The sequence below is a fragment of the Ostrinia furnacalis genome, unplaced genomic scaffold (assembly GCF_004193835.3).
Source record: "Ostrinia furnacalis isolate ACB-3 unplaced genomic scaffold, ASM419383v2 OfSCF4768, whole genome shotgun sequence".
Classification (NCBI taxonomy): Eukaryota; Metazoa; Arthropoda; class Insecta; order Lepidoptera; family Crambidae; genus Ostrinia; species Ostrinia furnacalis.
In genome coordinates, this window is record NW_021135007.1 from 1 (window position 1) to 18,515 (window position 18,515).

At 49.3% G+C, this 18,515-nt stretch overlaps 1 protein-coding gene across 1 annotated transcript; it reads right to left on the reverse strand.

The window, feature by feature from the left end:
• Positions 1-16,249: 16,249 nt before the first annotated feature.
• On the reverse strand, positions 16,250-17,827 carry LOC114359966 (transcriptional regulatory protein AlgP-like). The gene has a single exon (XM_028314510.1). It carries the CDS (start codon positions 17,825-17,827, stop codon positions 16,250-16,252), a length of 1,578 nt encoding a protein of 525 aa, XP_028170311.1.
• Between the last annotated feature and the right edge of the window lie 688 nt (positions 17,828-18,515).

An 18,515-nucleotide genomic window follows, 5' to 3' on the forward strand; every position in this document is an offset into this window, starting at 1 on the left:
CTCCCAAGTCATACCGGCCGATTGGTCTTTTGCCGGTGCTCGGCAAGATATGGGAGAAGATGTTGATCCGGCGGATAAGATGGCACACGGCGGACAGTTTGTGCAAAAGGCAATATGGCTTCACGCCGCAGCGCAGCACCGAGGACTCCCTCTATGACATGATGGCACACATCAAGGTCGGCCTGCAACAGAAGAAGATTGTGGTGATGGTGTCGTTGGACATAGAGGGAGCCTTCGACAGCGCATGGTGGCCCGCCATAAGATGCCGATTAGCGGAAACAAACTGTCCACTGAATATTCGTCGGGTCATCGACAGTTACCTCAGCAATCGCAGGGTGAGGGTAAGATATGCTGGAGCGGAGTACGCCTCCGAAACTACAAAAGGGTGCGTCCAAGGATCGATAGGAGGGCCGACTTTTTGGAACGTCTTATTGGATCCACTACTGAAGGGACTCGAAGCAAGGGGGGATTACTGTCAGGCCTTTGCAGATGATGTCGTACTGATTTTCTCCGGCGAGACAGCTCTGGAAATCCAGAGACGGGCCAATGAAGCTCTAGCCTATGTGTGGGAGTGGGGTGTCGAGAACAAGCTTAAGTTTGCTCCACACAAGACAAACGCGATGGTTCTAACGAGGAAGCTGAAGTACGACACGCCGCTCCTACGCATGGGCGGGAGGGACATTGCCATGTCCAGGGAAATAAAAGTGTTGGGCCTTACGATAGACGACAAGCTCACGTTTAATACACATGTAGCTGGCGTCTGTCGGAAGGCTCTCAACATTTACAAACAACTGGCCAGAGCCGCCAAGGTAGAGTGGGGGCTCTCGCCGGAGATAATCAGGACGATATATGTAGCGGTTATAGAGCCGATAATCTTGTATGCGGCAAGTGTGTGGTCACCAGCAGCGGAAAAGATAGGCGTTCGTAAGCACCTAAACGAGGTACAGAGAGGGTTTGCTCAGAAGATGGTAAAGGCGTACAGGACGACATCACTCAACTCGGCTCTAATACTCTCCGGGCTGCTTCCCCTGGACCTCAGGATCAGGGAGGCAGCCTCTCTTTACGAAGTAAAGAAANATACTTCTAACCTCACAAACAGTCAGTGTATTAGAAAGTCACCTAAAACCGGTTTGTTACCACCAGTGTGATACACCAAAAGAAGCGCCTCGACGAGCCCGTTCCAGCACTGAAGAAATCCTGAAAATCGGACTAATTTTCAGCGAGTTGTGGACGGAAAACCGATTTCGGGACTTTCAGCGGCCATAGCTCGGGATTTTCAGCGACGACCTACAGTTTTCATCGTGCGCCCGTGTTCTTCTGGACGTCCCCTACCCCTCGAGACCTCCCAAAAAATTTTTTGGTGAACCCTCGGGGTGGGAGACACAGAAAAATATAAACCACGTGGCACGTGGTCCGTCTTTTTGAGTCTTTTGGCTCAAAAGAAGACCACCATCACATCGGCCACGTCAAGACCTTTTCAACGACACCCAACACGTGGGGGTTGCAACGACGGAACAACCCCAAACCGGCGTTGCAAACCTTGTGGCAGCCCTGGAGTCGACGCTGTGGTGACAACCCTAGAAAAAGAGACTAATTATTAAAGATAAGTTTTAGCTTAATAAGTGTTTTAAATTTTGTGTTAAAATAATTAGTAGTTTAAAAGATATTAAGGTTTTAAAATTAGAATAAATTATTTAAGGGTGAAAACCACCCCCTACAGTAGCAAAATTTTTATAGTTTTAAAAAGAAGTTTCAATTAGTATATACACATTTTTAGATTTTAAATTTAGCAATAAAATATATTTTAAAATAGGATTACCAAGTTATTTGCAGCTACTTTTTGGGTAAACAAAATTTTGTAAAATAAAAATATCATAGAAGGGGTGGTCAAAAAATTTTGATTAAAGTGTCGTTCGATAGAGCCCTTTACACCCTATCCAACGACACCATCAAATCCCAGGCGTCACCAACATCGGGGAATATTTTGGGCCTGGAATACAAAGTGAACTCGCCCAAAATCTGCACAAATAAGTTGGGAATTACCAGGTCACTGACTTTAAGTCGATATAATTCGGAAATAAAAAGCTATACAAAAATTTCACTATTTTTGCCGGTATCCTGGGCCCAAGTCTTCGATAGTTCATGCAAAAAATTTCAAAATTCTGAACTTGAAATTTTTGAAAAATTATTTCAGGCACAAGGGGTAGTTTTTTCAGGATTTCTTCTCAGCAAGAAAAAATTCATTTTTACTTAGTTTTAGATCCTAGCATTAAATTATTTTTAAATTAATTAACAAAAATACGAGGTCATTTTGAAATTTTTGGCAAAAATCATAACAAAAATTAAATAGGTAAAAATTAAACTTAAAAATATAATTATATTAGGAATACATTTAAATAGTCCGTAGTTTTATTAGTTTGTTTTCAAAATTCAAAAATCTGTAATACACACTGTTTTCAGCGGCTAAACATTTTTAAAAGCTGTCGTTTTACGAACTTGGCCTGAAAAGTATTAAGGTCGGCATTTTTCGAAAATTTTAAAGTCCAGAAATATAAAGCAGTAAATTTAGAATCAAGAGGTAAAGTTTCAAAATTTTTGGTTATATATCTTCGCGCGTAATAGTAATTAAAAAAGGTAAACAAACAAAATTTTCAAAAAATTCAGAGGGTCATATTTCGGAAACCGGACAAAATTTTCAAAAAGTCTCGACGCTAAGGCTATTTTTTCGACCGGCTCTACACACACTCTTAAAATCAAAATTCTAAATTCAAAATTCGGGGGGGTCATTTTCGGTTTCGAATTACGTAAACCGAAACTAGGTCAAATTTTCTAAAATCCGTATCTCGGCAACCATTAGGCCTATCGACACGGGGTTTTCGGCTAATAACGTAGTTTGCCGAGAGCTACAATTTTGGTGAAGAGTCCAAGACTCTACATAGAGCCGGTAGAGTTTTAATTATTAGGGTTAATTATTTCGGGGGTGAAAAAAGTAGTCCGTAATTACATCCTGGAATTATAGTCGAAAAAACGGACTAACTCTACTTACAAGTAGAGCCACTTGTTTCTGACTCTACCATTTTTAGCAGGTAGTACCACATTGTAGAGCACGCTGAGACCAGAACAACGAGCCCTCGCACGACCTTCTGCGACCTCGGACTCCGGAGTTACAGGCGTTCTAACATCTGGCAGCCATTTTGGGCCGCCATCTTGTTTTTGTAAAATAAGCCATAACTTTGGATAGGAGCGTCGTAGAGGGACGGGGCTTTCGTTAGCATTGAAGGCTCGACCCACCCGACGGAACCCAGGCGGTAAATTGCAAATCCGACGCGACTCTACTTTTAGTAGAGCTAATATCATTTTCGGGTAGAGCTCGCGGAGGCGTTTTCAGGGACCCGTCGCACGTCGCTCTGCGACGCACCGTTCAGGAGCTAGACATAATCGAAGCTCACGTCGGCCATTTTGGCCGCCATATTGGAAATCTTTAAAGTCTCGCAACTTCGCTCCTGGTGGTCGTAGCGCGACGGGGTTTTGGGTGAATATAAGCCCACAGCTAGGCCTACAGGAAGGCGTGCAGTGCGTTGCTCTAGGTAGAGTCAATCTCTACATTAAATTTTACTTTGTATTTTTTAATTTTAAATTTTATTTTATTGTTAAGGTGTTAGTATTAAGTAGCTATAGGGACAACAGAGGGCCTAATTTGAGGACTCTACATAAAAATTGACATTGTAAAAAAATATTTTTCGCTGTATTTAAATAAAAATCTTTGACTTACCAATTACTAGACATCTAGGTGAGCATCCTTGCTGGAACTGACGCGTAGGTAGAGCGCGACCTGAAAGAAAGAAAACAGAAGGTTAGTACATAGATTCAGACACACACATACATACATTCACATTAACACTTGTACACACACTCTCACACACTCCCACACACATACATACACACACACACACTATACACACACATACATATACACATACACTCACTCACATACACATTTACACACACACATACATATATACATATACATATACACAAACTCTCATACACACACATATAGGAAATACTCTACCACACTCACCTTACCTGTCCCTTGACGTACGTGAACCGAGTTTATTGACCGGTCCACTTAGACTAAGTTTTACTTACTTTTATATTTTCCTCTGTTTTATTTATTTTATTTTTAGTGTTCTATTTGATTTTTACTGTGTTTATACGACCAGTCTACTTCGTAGATTTATACACCTTTACTTTTACACATTCACTTTTTACATATTAACGAGGCTCTTCCCTGTAAAATGTATGCAATGGCCCACACCCCCCTTAAAAAGACAACGGATCGACTTACCGCATCCCCGACAAATGAGAAGGAGAGGGCAGGACCCTCACCTAAACTAGAGACAACAACCTCCAAAGCGAGGCGTAGCATTGAAGAAGAGGAAAACGGTAAAGTCGACCCCAAACCGTGTACGTCAGCCGCACATTCGCATTCGCAGGTGATTAACATCTCGCCACCAGCTAAGACCATGACAAAAGCGGCTAGTCAGCCACAGCCAAAACCGAAGCTGAGAGCAACACCTTTGACGGATACAAGACCGACGATGCGCAGAGCTTCGGTGGAGGCACCTGCGAAAACTGAAAAATCACCAACTACGACGAAACCTACAGGTAGAGTCCAGGAGGGACGAACCTGGTTGGTGAAAGCGAAGACCCACATCAGCGAATCGCGTAACCTAAGGGGTGACCTAAAAGAGGGGCTGTTTTTGGCAGTAGACAAGCTCTACCAACTATTGAAAGAAACAGTAACGGAATTAGAAGAAGAAAAAAAGAAAAAACAAGGGGACAAAGGAAAAGGGAAAGGAAGAAAAAATAGTAGGAGAAAGTAATAAAGGGGTCGAAGACTCGCTAGCGCAAAATGACGAGATAGTAAAGCTCATAAAGAAGCAAAGTGACAAAATAGAGCAAACAAATACTGAAATTGCAAAGCTTAGAGAGTCTATCGAAACAAATCAGATTACCACCCAGAGAGCGTCATACGCTGCGATAACCGCAGATCAGAGTCGGAGACAGATGACTGATAGGAGCTCTCTACACTCTATCGTCATCACGTCCAGAGATGAAGCGGAAAACAGCGAGCAGGTCCTTAAACAGGTCCGACAGGCTGTCAACGCGAAAGACGGCTGGGTGACCGTGGAGAGGGTCAGGAAGGTGAAAGATAAGAAAGTGATAATAGGATGTAGGACTATAGAGGAACGGAATAAGGTTCAGGAGCGATTGAAGGGAGTCGGAGATCGTCTGCTTGTTGAGGAGATGAAGAACCAGGACCCGATGCTGGTCCTCAGGGACGTACTCTCGTACAACAGCAATGATGACATCATAGCTGCCCTGAGGAACCAGAACGGAGGGGTTTTTCACGGCCTCAGCAAGGAGCACGACAGGGTAGATTTTAAATTTAGAAGGAAGGCAAGAAACACGCTAATGAGCCATGTTGTCCTTAGGGTGTCACCGCAAGTTTATAACAGAATGCTGGACGTTGGCACGGTCCATATTGACATGCAGAGAGTTAAAGTAGAAGATCAATCTCCACTTGTACAGTGCTCAATGTGCCTAGCCTACGGGCATGGCAGGAGATTCTGCAAGGAGACCGTGCCAAAGTGCAGCCACTGTGGTGGATCTCATATGAGACAGGAGTGTGCGGACTGGTTGGCGAAGACAGCACCAACATGCTGTAATTGTGTATCCGCAAAAGTAGACACCTCTACAGAGCACAACGCTTTCGGCTCCGAGTGCCCCGTTCGCAGAAGGTGGGAGGCACTGGCGAGAGCAAAAATAGCGTACTGCTAAGGGCAACACCGACCGTTCCGGGGCAGGCAACCCCACCAGAAGATATATAGTAGCCCAAGCAAACCTCCAAAGAAAGGAACTGGCGACCAACGAACTCTTGATAGAGGCCAGTGAGCGAAAATTCGCAATTGCGTTGATTCAGGAGCCGTATGTGGGTGGGGTAAGAAGAATGAAGGACTACCGTGGGGCGAGAGTCTTCCAGAATGCAGCAGTAGGAGATGGGACAGTGAAGGCGACAATAGCTGTCTTTGATGACAGTCTGGATGCAATCCTGTGCCCGAAACTTACCAATAACAATATTGTTGTGGTAAGGATCCGAACTGCAGTCTGGGAAATCGCGGCGGTGTCCTTCTACTTCGAACCGGACCAACCCATAGAGCCATACCTGGAACAACTTAGTACCATCAGAAAGGAACTGGGCTCTATAAAACTGTTAATAGGAGGCGACAGCAACGCCAAGAGTACCTGGTGGGGTAGCACCGTAGAAGACCACAGGGGAAAAGAAATGTCCGGGACCCTGGAAGAGTCTGGGCTTCAGGTACTGAACAATGGTGACATGCCTACCTTCGATACCATCAGAGGTGGAAGAGCATACACCAGTCATGTAGACGTAACAGCCTGTACCGCAGACCTACTAGAATTAGTAGAAAACTGGAGGGTAGACCAGACACTGACGAGCTCAGACCACAATACAATACTATTCCACATAAATCTCCGCAAAAGTAAAGGCCTAAGAGTGGAAAGAACCACTAGATTGTACAATACAAAAAAGGCTAACTGGGACACCTTCAACTCTAAACTGTCAGATCTTAAGTCGACACACAACATCTGCGCAGACACAATAAATAACTTGAGCAATAAAAATGACATAGAGAGCATGACAACCTTGTACACAAAGTGTATCACCGAAGCGTGCAGGGAAAGCATGCCCATGAAGAAGAGTACTGAAGTGCTCCGTGTCCCGTGGTGGAATGACGAGCTCACAAGGCTGAAAAAAGTTACCACTACCTTCAGGCGAAAGATTAGAAACGCGGCGCCGTACCGCAGAGAAACAGTGGTAACTCAGTACCTTGAGAAAAAAGAAGCCTACGAGTGCCAAGCCAAGAAAGCCCAAATCGAAAGCTGGAAGGAGTTTTGTCATAAACAGGATCGGGAAGGCCTATGGGAAGGCATCTACAGAGTGATAAGAAGAACCACCAAGAGACAAGAAGACTTGACCCTAACCAGAGACGGTGCATTCCTAAACCCAAGAGAATCGGCTAACCTTCTAGCGGAGACGTTCTACCCAAAAGACCTGGAGGAATCGGACAATGAAGATCATCGCCGGACCAGAATGGCGGCAAAGCGAGTAAACGACCTGAGCCATGATGAACAACATGACCCACCGTTTACATCGCTGGAGCTGAGAACCGCGGCGGGGAGCTTCAACCCGAAGAAGGCCCCAGGAGCGGACGGCTTCACGGCAGACATCTGTAGTCGAGCAATCTCCCAGGATCCGGACGCATTCCTTGCCCTGGCCAACAAGTGTCTCACATTGGGGCACTTCCCGGACACCTGGAAGGAGGCCACGGTGGTGGTATTGAGAAAACCGGGCAAGGAAGATTACACGAACCCCAAATCATATAGGCCGATAGGCCTGCTGCCAGTTTTGGGGAAGATCCTGGAGAAGATGGTAGTAGCAAGGATGAAATGGCACCTAGTACCGCGGATTAGTACTCGCCAGTACGGATTCATGCCCCAGAGGAGCACCGAGGACGCCCTCTATAATCTTATACACCACATTCAGGGTAAGATTGGGCTGAAGAAGCTAGTAACCCTAGTGTCATTGGATATAGAGGGCGCCTTCGATAGCGCATGGTGGCCAGCCATCAGAGTCCGTCTGGCTGAGGAAAAGTGCCCGGTCAATATCAGGAGGCTACTGGATAGCTACCTTGACTGCAGAAAAGTCAAAGTAAGGTACGCCGGGGAGGAATGCACGAGGAGCACGAATAAAGGATGTGTGCAGGGGTCAATCGGTGGCCCGATCCTGTGGAATATTCTTCTTGACCCTCTACTGCGGGAGTTGGAGAACAGGGAGTACTACGTGCAAGCATTTGCTGACGACGTCGTGCTGGTCTTTGATGGGGACACAGGACTCGAGGTCTCGAGACAGGCCAATGCAGCTCTTGCCTATGTCCAGCAGTGGGGTGTCACCAACAAACTTAAATTTGCACCGCACAAAACGTGCGCAATGGTACTGACCCGTAAACTTAAATACGATAACCCACTGCTGACCATGGGAGGGGTGAGCATTGAAATGTCCACAGACATAAAAATTTAGGCCTCACAATCGACAACAAGCTGACCTTCAACAAACACATAGCAATCCAATGTAGGAAAGCATTAGACATATATAAACAGCTATCAAAGGCGGCCAAGGTCAATTGGGGCCTCCACACGGAGGTGATTAGAGCTATTTACATAGCCACGATAGAGCCCATCATCATTTACGCAGCAGCAGCGTGGGCGCCGGCGTCCAAGAAGATAGGGGCGCAAAAGTTGCTCTCTGCTGTGCAACGGGGTTTTGCCCAAAAGCTATGTAAATCATATCGCACAGTCTCTCTACACTCGGCGCTGGTGCTGGCGGGGATACTACCTCTCGACCTTAGAATACAGGAGGCAGCCGCCCTGTACAAGGCCAGGAGAGGGTCGCCCCCGCCTGCTCTAGGAGATAGAGAGACCGAGAGTGCGGTAAGGTTTTCAGAAGCTCTACATCCAGCGGAACATATAGACCTGGAGTTCGTGAGTTTGGTAGACCAACAGCGTGTAGAGCAGCATAACATGCAAGCGGTGCGCATATTTACAGACGGAAGTAAGATTGAGGGGAAAGTCGGAGCCGCATTATCCGTATGGAATAATGAGGTCGAGACCAGTAGCCTCAAACTTGCTCTGTCTGCGTACTGCTCAGTTTACCAGGCGGAACTCTTGGCTATATGGAAAGCTTCGGGCATAATCCTGAAAGGGGGGGAGGAGAGCTATGGTGTATATAGCGATTCGAGGGCAGCGCTGGAGACGATCGCAAACCATGACTCACCTCACCCTCTTGCAGTGGAGACTAGGAAGAACCTGCGGACGGCCTTGGCCCAGGGCAAAGCTGTGTCTTTGTTCTGGGTGAAAGCTCACGCAGGTCTTCCAGGCAACGAACGCGCGGACGAACTTGCGAAGGAGGCGGCCCTTAGATCTAAGAGGAAGCCAGACTACGATAGGTGTCCAATCTCATTCGTCAAAAGGACTATACGAAATGAAACCTTATATCACTGGAACAACAGATATCTGGAAGGCGACACCGCGTCGGTCACTAAACTCTTTTTGCCGGACGCTACCCAAGCATACAGTTTCGTCAGGAAGATAGGACCGACGGGAATGCTCACCCAAATACTGACGGGGCATGGTGGGTTTTCCCAGTACTTGAACCGATTCAAGTGCAGGGACAACCCATCATGCGCCTGCGACCCAGCATGTGAGGAAACAGTTGTCCATCTGCTCACGGAGTGCCCGATTCATGGTCGGGAGCGCTTCGACCTAGAAAATAGATGTGATCTAGTAGTAAATAGAGAAAACCTGCATGTTCTGTTGACTAATAAAAATACAAGAGAAAAATTTATAAATTATTGTCTTGGAATTTGTAAAATTGTTAATAAACGTAACAGTGCATAAAGGGTTATACATACTGCAATATATAATAAGTATATTATAAACGTTCGTGTGTGTAAACAATACTGTTATAAATATTAATAAAATAGAAATAAAAATTTAGAATTATATAGAATCAATAGATATAAGAAAAGTAAAATTGTAAAATCTGAATAAAAGNCAAAGGATGTGTGCAAGGGTCAATCGGTGGCCCGATCCTGTGGAATGTCCTTCTTGACCCTCTGCTGCAGGAGTTGGAACAGCGGGACTATCATGTCCAGGCTTTCGCGGACGACGTTGTGATGGTGTTCGATGGCGACACTGGTCTGGAAGTGTCTAGACGGGCCAATGCAGCCCTGTCTTTTGTTCAGCGGTGGGGCGTCACCAATAAGCTGAAATTTGCGCCGCATAAAACTTGCGCAATGGTACTCACCAGAAAGTTGAAGTACGACGATCCGCTGCTGACCATGGGGGGGGTGAATATTGAACTGTCTAGGGAAATAAAGATATTAGGGCTTATAATTGATGACAAACTGACCTTTAACACCCACGTAGCTGTCCAGTGCAAGAAAGCGCTGGACATTTATAAACAGCTTTCCAGAGCAGCCAAAGCTAGTTGGGGTCTCCATCCAGAAGTCATCAGGACCATTTACGTAGCCACAGTAGAGCCCATCATAATGTACGCGGCTGCGGCTTGGGCGCCTGCATCGGAGAAGCTGGGGGTGCAGAAGTTGCTCTCTACAGTGCAAAGGGGTTTCGCCCAAAAGCTATGTAAATCCTACCGCACAGTCTCTCTACACTCGGCGCTGGCACTGGCGGGGATACTTCCTCTCGACCTGCGAATACAGGAGGCAGCTGCCCTGTACTTTGCGAGGAGAGGGTCGCCTCCGCCAGTTCTGGGAGACAGAGAGACCGAGAGTGTGGTGGGATTTGCAGAAGCTCCACATCCCGCTGAACATATGAGTCTCGAGTTCGTGAGTCTGGTAGATCAACACCTTGTGGACCAACACAACGTGCAGGCGGTGCGAATCTTCACCGACGGGAGCAAGATTGAAGGAAAGGTCGGAGCCGCATTATCCTGGTGGAATAATGAGGTCGAGACTCGGAACTTCAAACTTAGCTTATCCGCGTACTGCACGGTCTATCAGGCGGAACTCTTGGCCATATGGAAAGCGTCGGGCCAAATCCTAAAAGGGGCGGAAGTGAGTTATGGTGTATATAGTGATTCGAGGGCAGCGCTGGAGACGATCACAAACCATGACTCGCTTCACCCCCTTGCTGTGGAGACGAGGAAGAACCTGCGGACGGCCTTCACCCAAGGCAAAACTGTGTCTTTGTTCTGGGTGAAAGCCCATGCAGGTCTTCCAGGCAACGAACGCGCCGATGAGCTGGCAAAGGAGGCAGCGTTAGGTTTAAAAAAGAAGCCGGATTACGATCGATGTCCCATCTCATTTGTTAAGAGAGTCATCCGAAATAACACTTTGGAAAAATGGAATGAGAGGTACACAAAAGGGGACACCGCGGCCGTAACAAAAACCTTCCTGCCTGACGCATTTCAGGCGTACAGGTTCGCGCGTAAGGTAGGACCAACAGGGATGCTCACCCAAATTCTGACGGGACACGGTGGATTCGCCCAGTACTTGCATCGGTTCAAGTGCAGGGATAATCCATCGTGTATCTGCGACTCGGAGTGCGAGGAAACTGTCCTCCATTTACTAACGGAGTGTCCGATTTACGCCCGCGAAAGAATGGACATAGAGTATAAACTGGACATGAAAATAATTGTAGAAAATCTAAATGCATTAATGGTAAATAAAACAAGTAGTGATAAGTTTATAGAATATTGTACTAGCATAGGAATAAGAGTAAACAAAAAGAATAGCAATTAAGACTTACTATTAAGTATAATTGAATTTATATAACAATAGTAAGTAAGCCAGAAAGAAAACAAAAATAGGACAGAAAATTGTTAGCATAATAAGAAAATAGAAAATAAAAGTGTACTAGAATAAGTTTTAGAATTGTATAAGAAAATAGTAAACTAGAATAAGATCCCACTGTATAAAAGAAAACATGTTAGTCTTAAGAAAAATGTTTTAATTTTAAGTATTTTGATTTTTTCTAAATAAAGAAATAAAGCAGTTTATTCAATATTCAGCCAGAAGGCACAAGCAATAAGTGTAAGAAACATGAAAATAGATAAATAAAGAGCCCCTTGAACTATAATCCTTGACAAAACGAATCAGGGGACAGAGCTGCTTAAAAAAAAAAAAAAAAAAAAAAAAAAAAAAAACTGCCGGACGACCTCACTTTAGAATCCCCTGTTGGAATTGAGGAGCTCCTGCATCCTGCACATAGGATCTCGCCACAGATCTGCACTGCAATCTCACCGGATGCCGTTAGTTCAGCATGTCGGGGGGACACGGTGCAGATCTACACAGACGGGAGCAAACAGGAGAACGGAGCGGTGGGTGCCGCGGTGGTATGTGTCGACTTGGACGCGCGCCCCACGGTGCTCACCCGCAGATTCAAGCTGCACGATGTGTGCACTGTGTTTCAGGCGGAGGCGTTTGCCATCCTACAGGCGTGCCGCCTGGCCTCGTTACGGGGATACCGCGATGCCTTGATATGCTCGGACTCCCTATCCGTCCTGACCGCCCTGGAGCGGCGGAGCACGGTCGCGCCCATCCTGACCGCGATTCATCGCATTGTGCATGAGCATTCCCCAGTCGGCGAAATCAGATTTTGTTGGGTCAAGGGCCATGCCGCAATTCCGGGCAATGTCCGGGCGGATATGGAGGCCGGGGCGGCGGCGGTCATGAGAACGGCCCCAAACTATTGCCACTTCCCGATGTCATATGTCAAGGGGATCCTGCGGACGGAGGCCCACCANCGTCAAGGGGATCCTGCGGACGGAGACCCACCAGGCGTGGCAAACCAGGTACGAGGAGGCGCCCCAGGGGTCCCAAACAAAGAGGCTATTCCCAACTCTCGCGGACTTACTACGGTTCCGAGCGCTGGCTCCGATGTCATTCCAGCTGACACAGTTTGTTTCGGGGCATGGGGCGCACCTCAGTTACCTGCACCGCTTTAAAATTTCGACAACTTTTGCCTGCCCCTGCGACGGCTCCTCCGCTCAGGACCCTTGGCACCTATTGGTTCACTGCCCACGCTTCGCGGCAAAGCGCCTGGAGCACGACATCCTGTGTGGGCTGAGAGGGGTGGAACCGTTCGACTTTGTGGCGTTGGGGGGAAAGGACGAGCTGGTCCAGTCGGTTGTGCGCTTGATAGTATATATCTACGACCAGATAAAGTCATTTAACAGTGGGGCGCAGTTAGATCAGTCATAAATACATGTAAACTAAGAAAGTCTCAACACCTTATGTGTACCTACCCCTGTGATGACTCTCCACACCCTTACACTCTGTAGACCTCCAACCACTTAACACCTGTGGACTGGTCGTAAGCTGTGCCTCGGCGGCCGTGCGATTGACATTCTACTCTCTGACCTCGTCCTACATTTTACATACTTTACATACTTTACTTTATAATGCTCATCTGTTCTCTTTTTTTTATATTTCCATATGTTCCTTGTGTATTTTACCTCATATTAGTCGTGTACAGTCACTTATTCACTAGGACTTTTTGCTCTATGGATTCACCTCCCTCGGCTTAACACCCCAGCAACGTTCAACCGGCATCTTTTCGCATCGAATTTGGCTCTCTCGGCGGATTTTAGGGTTTTTATTAGAGTTTTGAAGGGTTTTCGGCCATTATTCTCAGAATTTTCTAGGCTCACCCCTAGCGTTTATCGGTTCTTCGGGTTCGTCTTGACGAGCTCTATCCATGGACACCTCATTCGTTGCGATCGGAGTCCGGGAAGTCTGGAAAATCGCCATTATCTATCGTCAAATTGTCCAAACCGAGGTTACGTGGTGAAGCTCGACAAATCAATTTCCAACTCCTAATTTCTAAAGTATTGTACTGCACCCATAGGTGTCATACATCATTTTAAGCGTAAAATTTTTGCCTACACCCCTGTGCCACTTTGAGGCCCCTGTGTATTCATTCCGCGTACTTATTGGCTTTTATGTTTTATTAAATTGACTTAGTTAATTTTCAACGAATATCTTATAAATTGGCCACTTTTGGTCGGATTTTAGAGTCCTTTTCGCTCAATTAGATTCACCCCCTCCGGCCTTGCACTCCTGCAACGTTCGTGTCACATAGTCTCATACTATATTTGGTATCCTTCCCCCTTAAGTGTCGTTTTTCCCTGTTTTTCTTCTAGACACAGCAATTTGCTCTTGTTTTTATCACCCGTTCGATTGCCGCCTGCGACCAACATGTCTGACAGACCGCGCTGTGCCAGCCCTCGATGCGTGGCCGTTAGGGAGGCGCACGCGAGACTCCTCCAGGATCTGGAGGGGTACCGTAGATACGCGGCACAGCTGCTAGGACTTCAAAACCAGAGCAATACGCTCTTAGACACCATCCTGGGGCCGGCCGTCGAGGAGGGCCACCTGCTTGTCGGCCGGCCCGCTGGTGCGGTCGCGGACCCCTCCTCGGTCGCACCGCGGGCACGGGTCCCGGCCTCTGGCGGCGGGGATCTGGGGGGCCCGGGGGACCTGGCTTGTCCGGAGGTGGGTATCATGCTGGCCGAAATGACCGGTATGAACCCCCTAATATCGCCAATCGGGTCCCCGGGTCGCTCGGGCTCGCGATCGCCGGGGTCGGGACTTTCGGCCCCCGGGACCTTATCGCCGTCGTCCCCTGACCGGCTCCGGGATCTACCGGCAGCGGCTCGCTCTTGCTCTCTCTCCCCCGCCCTTCGGCACACTGGGCGAGGAAACATTCATACTATGGCCACTCCTCCTCATGCCCCCTCCACATCTGAGGCACCCCAGGCTCGGCAGCCACAGCCGGACTGGGGCTGGCATCCAACTACCAGTGGGCCGTCTGCGTTGAAGTTCAGGCAATGCATCCTGTGCGGAAGGAAACTGGACTCCCACGTGGCCAGGCATTTCGCTAAGAAGCACCAGGGATATGAAGTCCCGGTAAATCGCTACGACCGCTCTTACCCTCGGGGCCTTTTCTTCTACTCAAGCCAAATAATGGCAACCTGCCCGCCGGGGGCCAGAGTGGACCCGGCATCATTGGTTGGGGTGGAGGGAGTGGTAGAAAGTTTTGCCCTCCCTCAGCAGTAGCGCTTAATCTGTTAACTTGCAGTCCGCTCTAGTATAGTATAGGATAGGATCGAGTCGATGGGGCGGGATTTGTCCCAATCACCTGAACCTATTATTGTAATTCTCTTACTATTATTGCAATCCGCTCGCGGGCGGTTGTCTTGATTGATTGATTGGCTTTGACAGCCCTCTCTTTATTGGCTATATATCTGTTTTCGTAGCTCCGAGGTGATTCCATTATAACCCCAATTATCGATTGACTCTCCCTGTTGATTATTGATCAAAGAACTAGAATAAGTATAGTGTATGTATAATGCAAATGTAAACAAATGATGAACGTATCGGGTTGGGGGCCGGGGGCCGGGGGCGGGGACGGTTGGCCTCGACCCTTGGGCCTGGCTTGTCGGCCCCGCGCCCGGCGCCCGGCTTCTCAACTGGTATGATGATTAATAGGTGCAACTGCGCCTTAGTTGATTATGTTACTCAAGGGAGTCTATTGCTTGTTAAAAATGTGAGTTGATTGTATACAACCGCAAATCAGTGCAAGAATTTCTTTATATAATCTTATGTCCGATTCCAGTGTTTCTTTTGATTTGCATATAAGTTTGTCCTCTTATCCCTTTTCTCCTTTTTTTTGTATCAATTTGGATTGTTCATGACTTGTATGTTCTGGGTACCTGCGATGGGTTCCGCTCTGACGGGCTGATCTGCGCTGGGTTGGGGGCCGTGGGTAGGGCGCGGGGACGGTTGGCTCCAGCCTCTGGGCTCGGCTTGCTGTCCCCGCGCCCGGCCTTCGGCTTTTTGACCGGTGCGGGTGTTTGGGCCTGGCGGAGCGGGGCCGATTACAGGAGTAAATTCACTGTGTTGCCTCTTTTTTTACAAACATTGCTTTAATATTTGATCGTCACTGTGTACCATACTCTGTGTGGCTCTCGGGGCTGGCCCGCGGCTCGTCGATCCTGCGATCCTCCGATGTCGTCATGGGTAAAATGGGTAAATTGGCCGGAACGGTCCCCGGGACTGGAAAGACATCTAGTCCCGGCAGCCAAGTAAGGTCTGTCTTGGCGTCTGAGGGGGGCGGCGGCCCTCGGGCCGGCCCCGATTGCTCTCACAACTTTGTAGCCTCTTTAGTCAATTAATCAATTAATTTAAGACATCAGTCCGCCTTTTATGATAATCCTGCACATGCATCTAACTGTCTTTGACCCGCGGGCAGGACTCGGGGTTCGTCCGCCCACCGCTGGCGCTGGTGGGACAGGCGATCTGAGGGGCTCAAGGGGTTGGCATTTTTAATAGGAGTGGCCCTTCACTGGGCTAGCCCCAGCCTCAGTGGCCTATTAGGATCTGTGCACGGTCCCGGCCCACAGGGTGAGGCTGGTGGCCCTTGGGGATGGCTCGCGGGTCTGGACTGCCTTAAAAGCTTAATATTCAAACAATAAAGTCCCATTAATTGATTGATTGATTGACTATAGTAAAATGTGACCAAACTTAGCATTTCTCCTTTATCTAATCTGCCTGTGTTGATTAATTTTCTGTGTATGTGTTGATTAATTTNATTCGTCCAGGCCGATAATGCGCATGTCTGCGCGCTTTTCAGGCCTGGTGACGATAACGTCGCCACCGAGAGCCGCCCTCAGCTGAATGGCCAGCTTGTCTGCCTTGTCCTTGGACTCAGCGCCTGGTACCTCAATTAGGCGGGCTCCGGTCGCCGAGTCGGTGACCTTGATGTTGGGGATTCCCAACTCGGCTAGGTCCACTGCAGCCTTGGCCTTGGTGAGCACCTTCTTGTAAGTTGCCCCTCTCTTCTCCGCCTCAGGTTGCAGCGTCACAACAATGGCTGCGCTGCGGGGAGGGGTTAACTTCACCTTCGGCTTGGGCTTGGGTGCCGTCGGGGCCGTCTTGGGTGCATGGGCCGGCTGGGAAGCTGCCGCAGACCGGGGTTTACCCTTTTTCCCCCGCCGCGTCACGGTGGCCCATGTCTCCGTTGGTGGGGCAGTCGAGGGAATCGCCCGGGCCTCTTGGCTGGAAGCCACCGGCTCCGGCTGGGATGGGGGCGGCGGCTTAGCCGCCGTGCGTTTCCGCTTCGGTCCAGGAGCTGGCCCTGCCGCAGGGGCTGAGCTTGCCGTAGGGGCCGGGGCAGTTCTTGAGTCCGCCGCTAGTGGGGGGCGGATGGTCCTCTGGGGCGGCAGACGGCTCTCCAGGTCTCCGATTCTGGCGTCTATGAGCTTGGCCGCCGAGTCTATAGCTCTTTGGCAGGCCATCTGCAGGAGCTCCTCTATAGATTGGGCGCATAATGCGCCCTGGGGGAGGGGGTCTCTCGCGGGAGCCTGGGCCTCCATATCGTCTTCGTTGACTGCCGGCGGGGGCGTCGCATTCCTTATGCCGACATTGGCAGTCAACTCCGCCATCTCGCGCTTAAGGGCGCGGATCTCCACATGGAGACTTTCCATTTCCCGCCTCAAGTTGGCGTTGTCGATCCTCAGCCGGCGGTTTTCCTCCGTCTCGGAGCGGGCTGCCAGCTGGTCGAGGATGCCGGCGAGGTTATCCGCTGACCTGTTGAGGGCTCCTTTCAGGGGACCCTGTAGACGTCCGGATATCTGAGAGACGCGGGCGATCTCGGAGACGAACAGTCCCCCGCGAGCCCTCAGCTGCTCCAGGTCCAGCCTCTCATAGTCCACCTTGGACTTGGGATCCTCAAGGTTCGGCGAGACAGAGCCCGCCCGACTCTTTTCTCGGCGGACCAGACTGGCCTTGGCCCTCCTATCGAGGTCGGCATTAAAGTCGAGCTCCTCCAGCTCCTCCACCCTCCTGTAATAATCTTGGGCCCGCTGGCCACTGCCGGTCTTCTTACCGCGGCGGGCAGTACTGAATTTAGGCGCTGGGGCCACTTCCTCCTCCGAAAGAGAAGAGTTCTCATGCAGAGAGGCAATCTCTTTCCGGCGCTTTCGTGTAGGTTTGGGTCGAACCTCCTTATCCGGCAACGCAGAGGTTGCGGAAGCCTCCGACCCCTGTTCAGAGTCCGTCATGTTTCTGCTGTGGTCGCTGGTTTCGGCGTGTACCTTCGGGGCACAGGCCTCCACCTCCTGATCGTCAAGTTCCGAATCGTAGGGCGAATTCGAGTCCATTTTGGGTTTGCTTTTGTCGTCGTGGCGCGGCCGAGACCGCGGAATAGTGTTGGCCCCCCCGTATACACAGGGCCGACCGCCTTGTGAGCGGCCACGGGATTCCCCAGCATGGCTGGGACCCGCCCGGGTAGTTTTATCCGTTTTAACACTATTCATATTTCAAACTGCTTGCGGGCGCAGCTGCCCCCCCTCACTCCCGGGAAGGGTAACGGCCGGTGATACTCCACCGACCGTGTCGAGCTAATAACACCCGACACTGCTCCTCGGCCCCCCCCAGACCTTGGCATTTGAGGGTTTTATAGACTTTTCCTTGTCTTGACCCCGACTTCCGTAGCCGGGGCCCCCGGCCCCCCTCCGTTGGGGGGTTACGGGTTGCCCGACAGGCCCGCCGAGTTGACGCAACCTGTCGCGCCGGTGAGAAGTCAGCCGCCCGCGTGACAAAACACGCGGCCGTTGCCCGGGGTGCACCACGGGGAGGTCCCTCACCACCGCACCCCAACCTAACCTAACCTAACCTAACCTAACCTAACCTAACCTAACCCCCAGTCCCCCCGCGCCCCTCGAGCCGAGCGCCACGATTTTACCTCGCTCCGCGATTAAAAAATCGGAAAAGTGGTATTTTTTAAGTGTATACCCAAGTGCAATATATCACTCGAATCGCGCTTTCAAGACCTATCCAGTGATATAA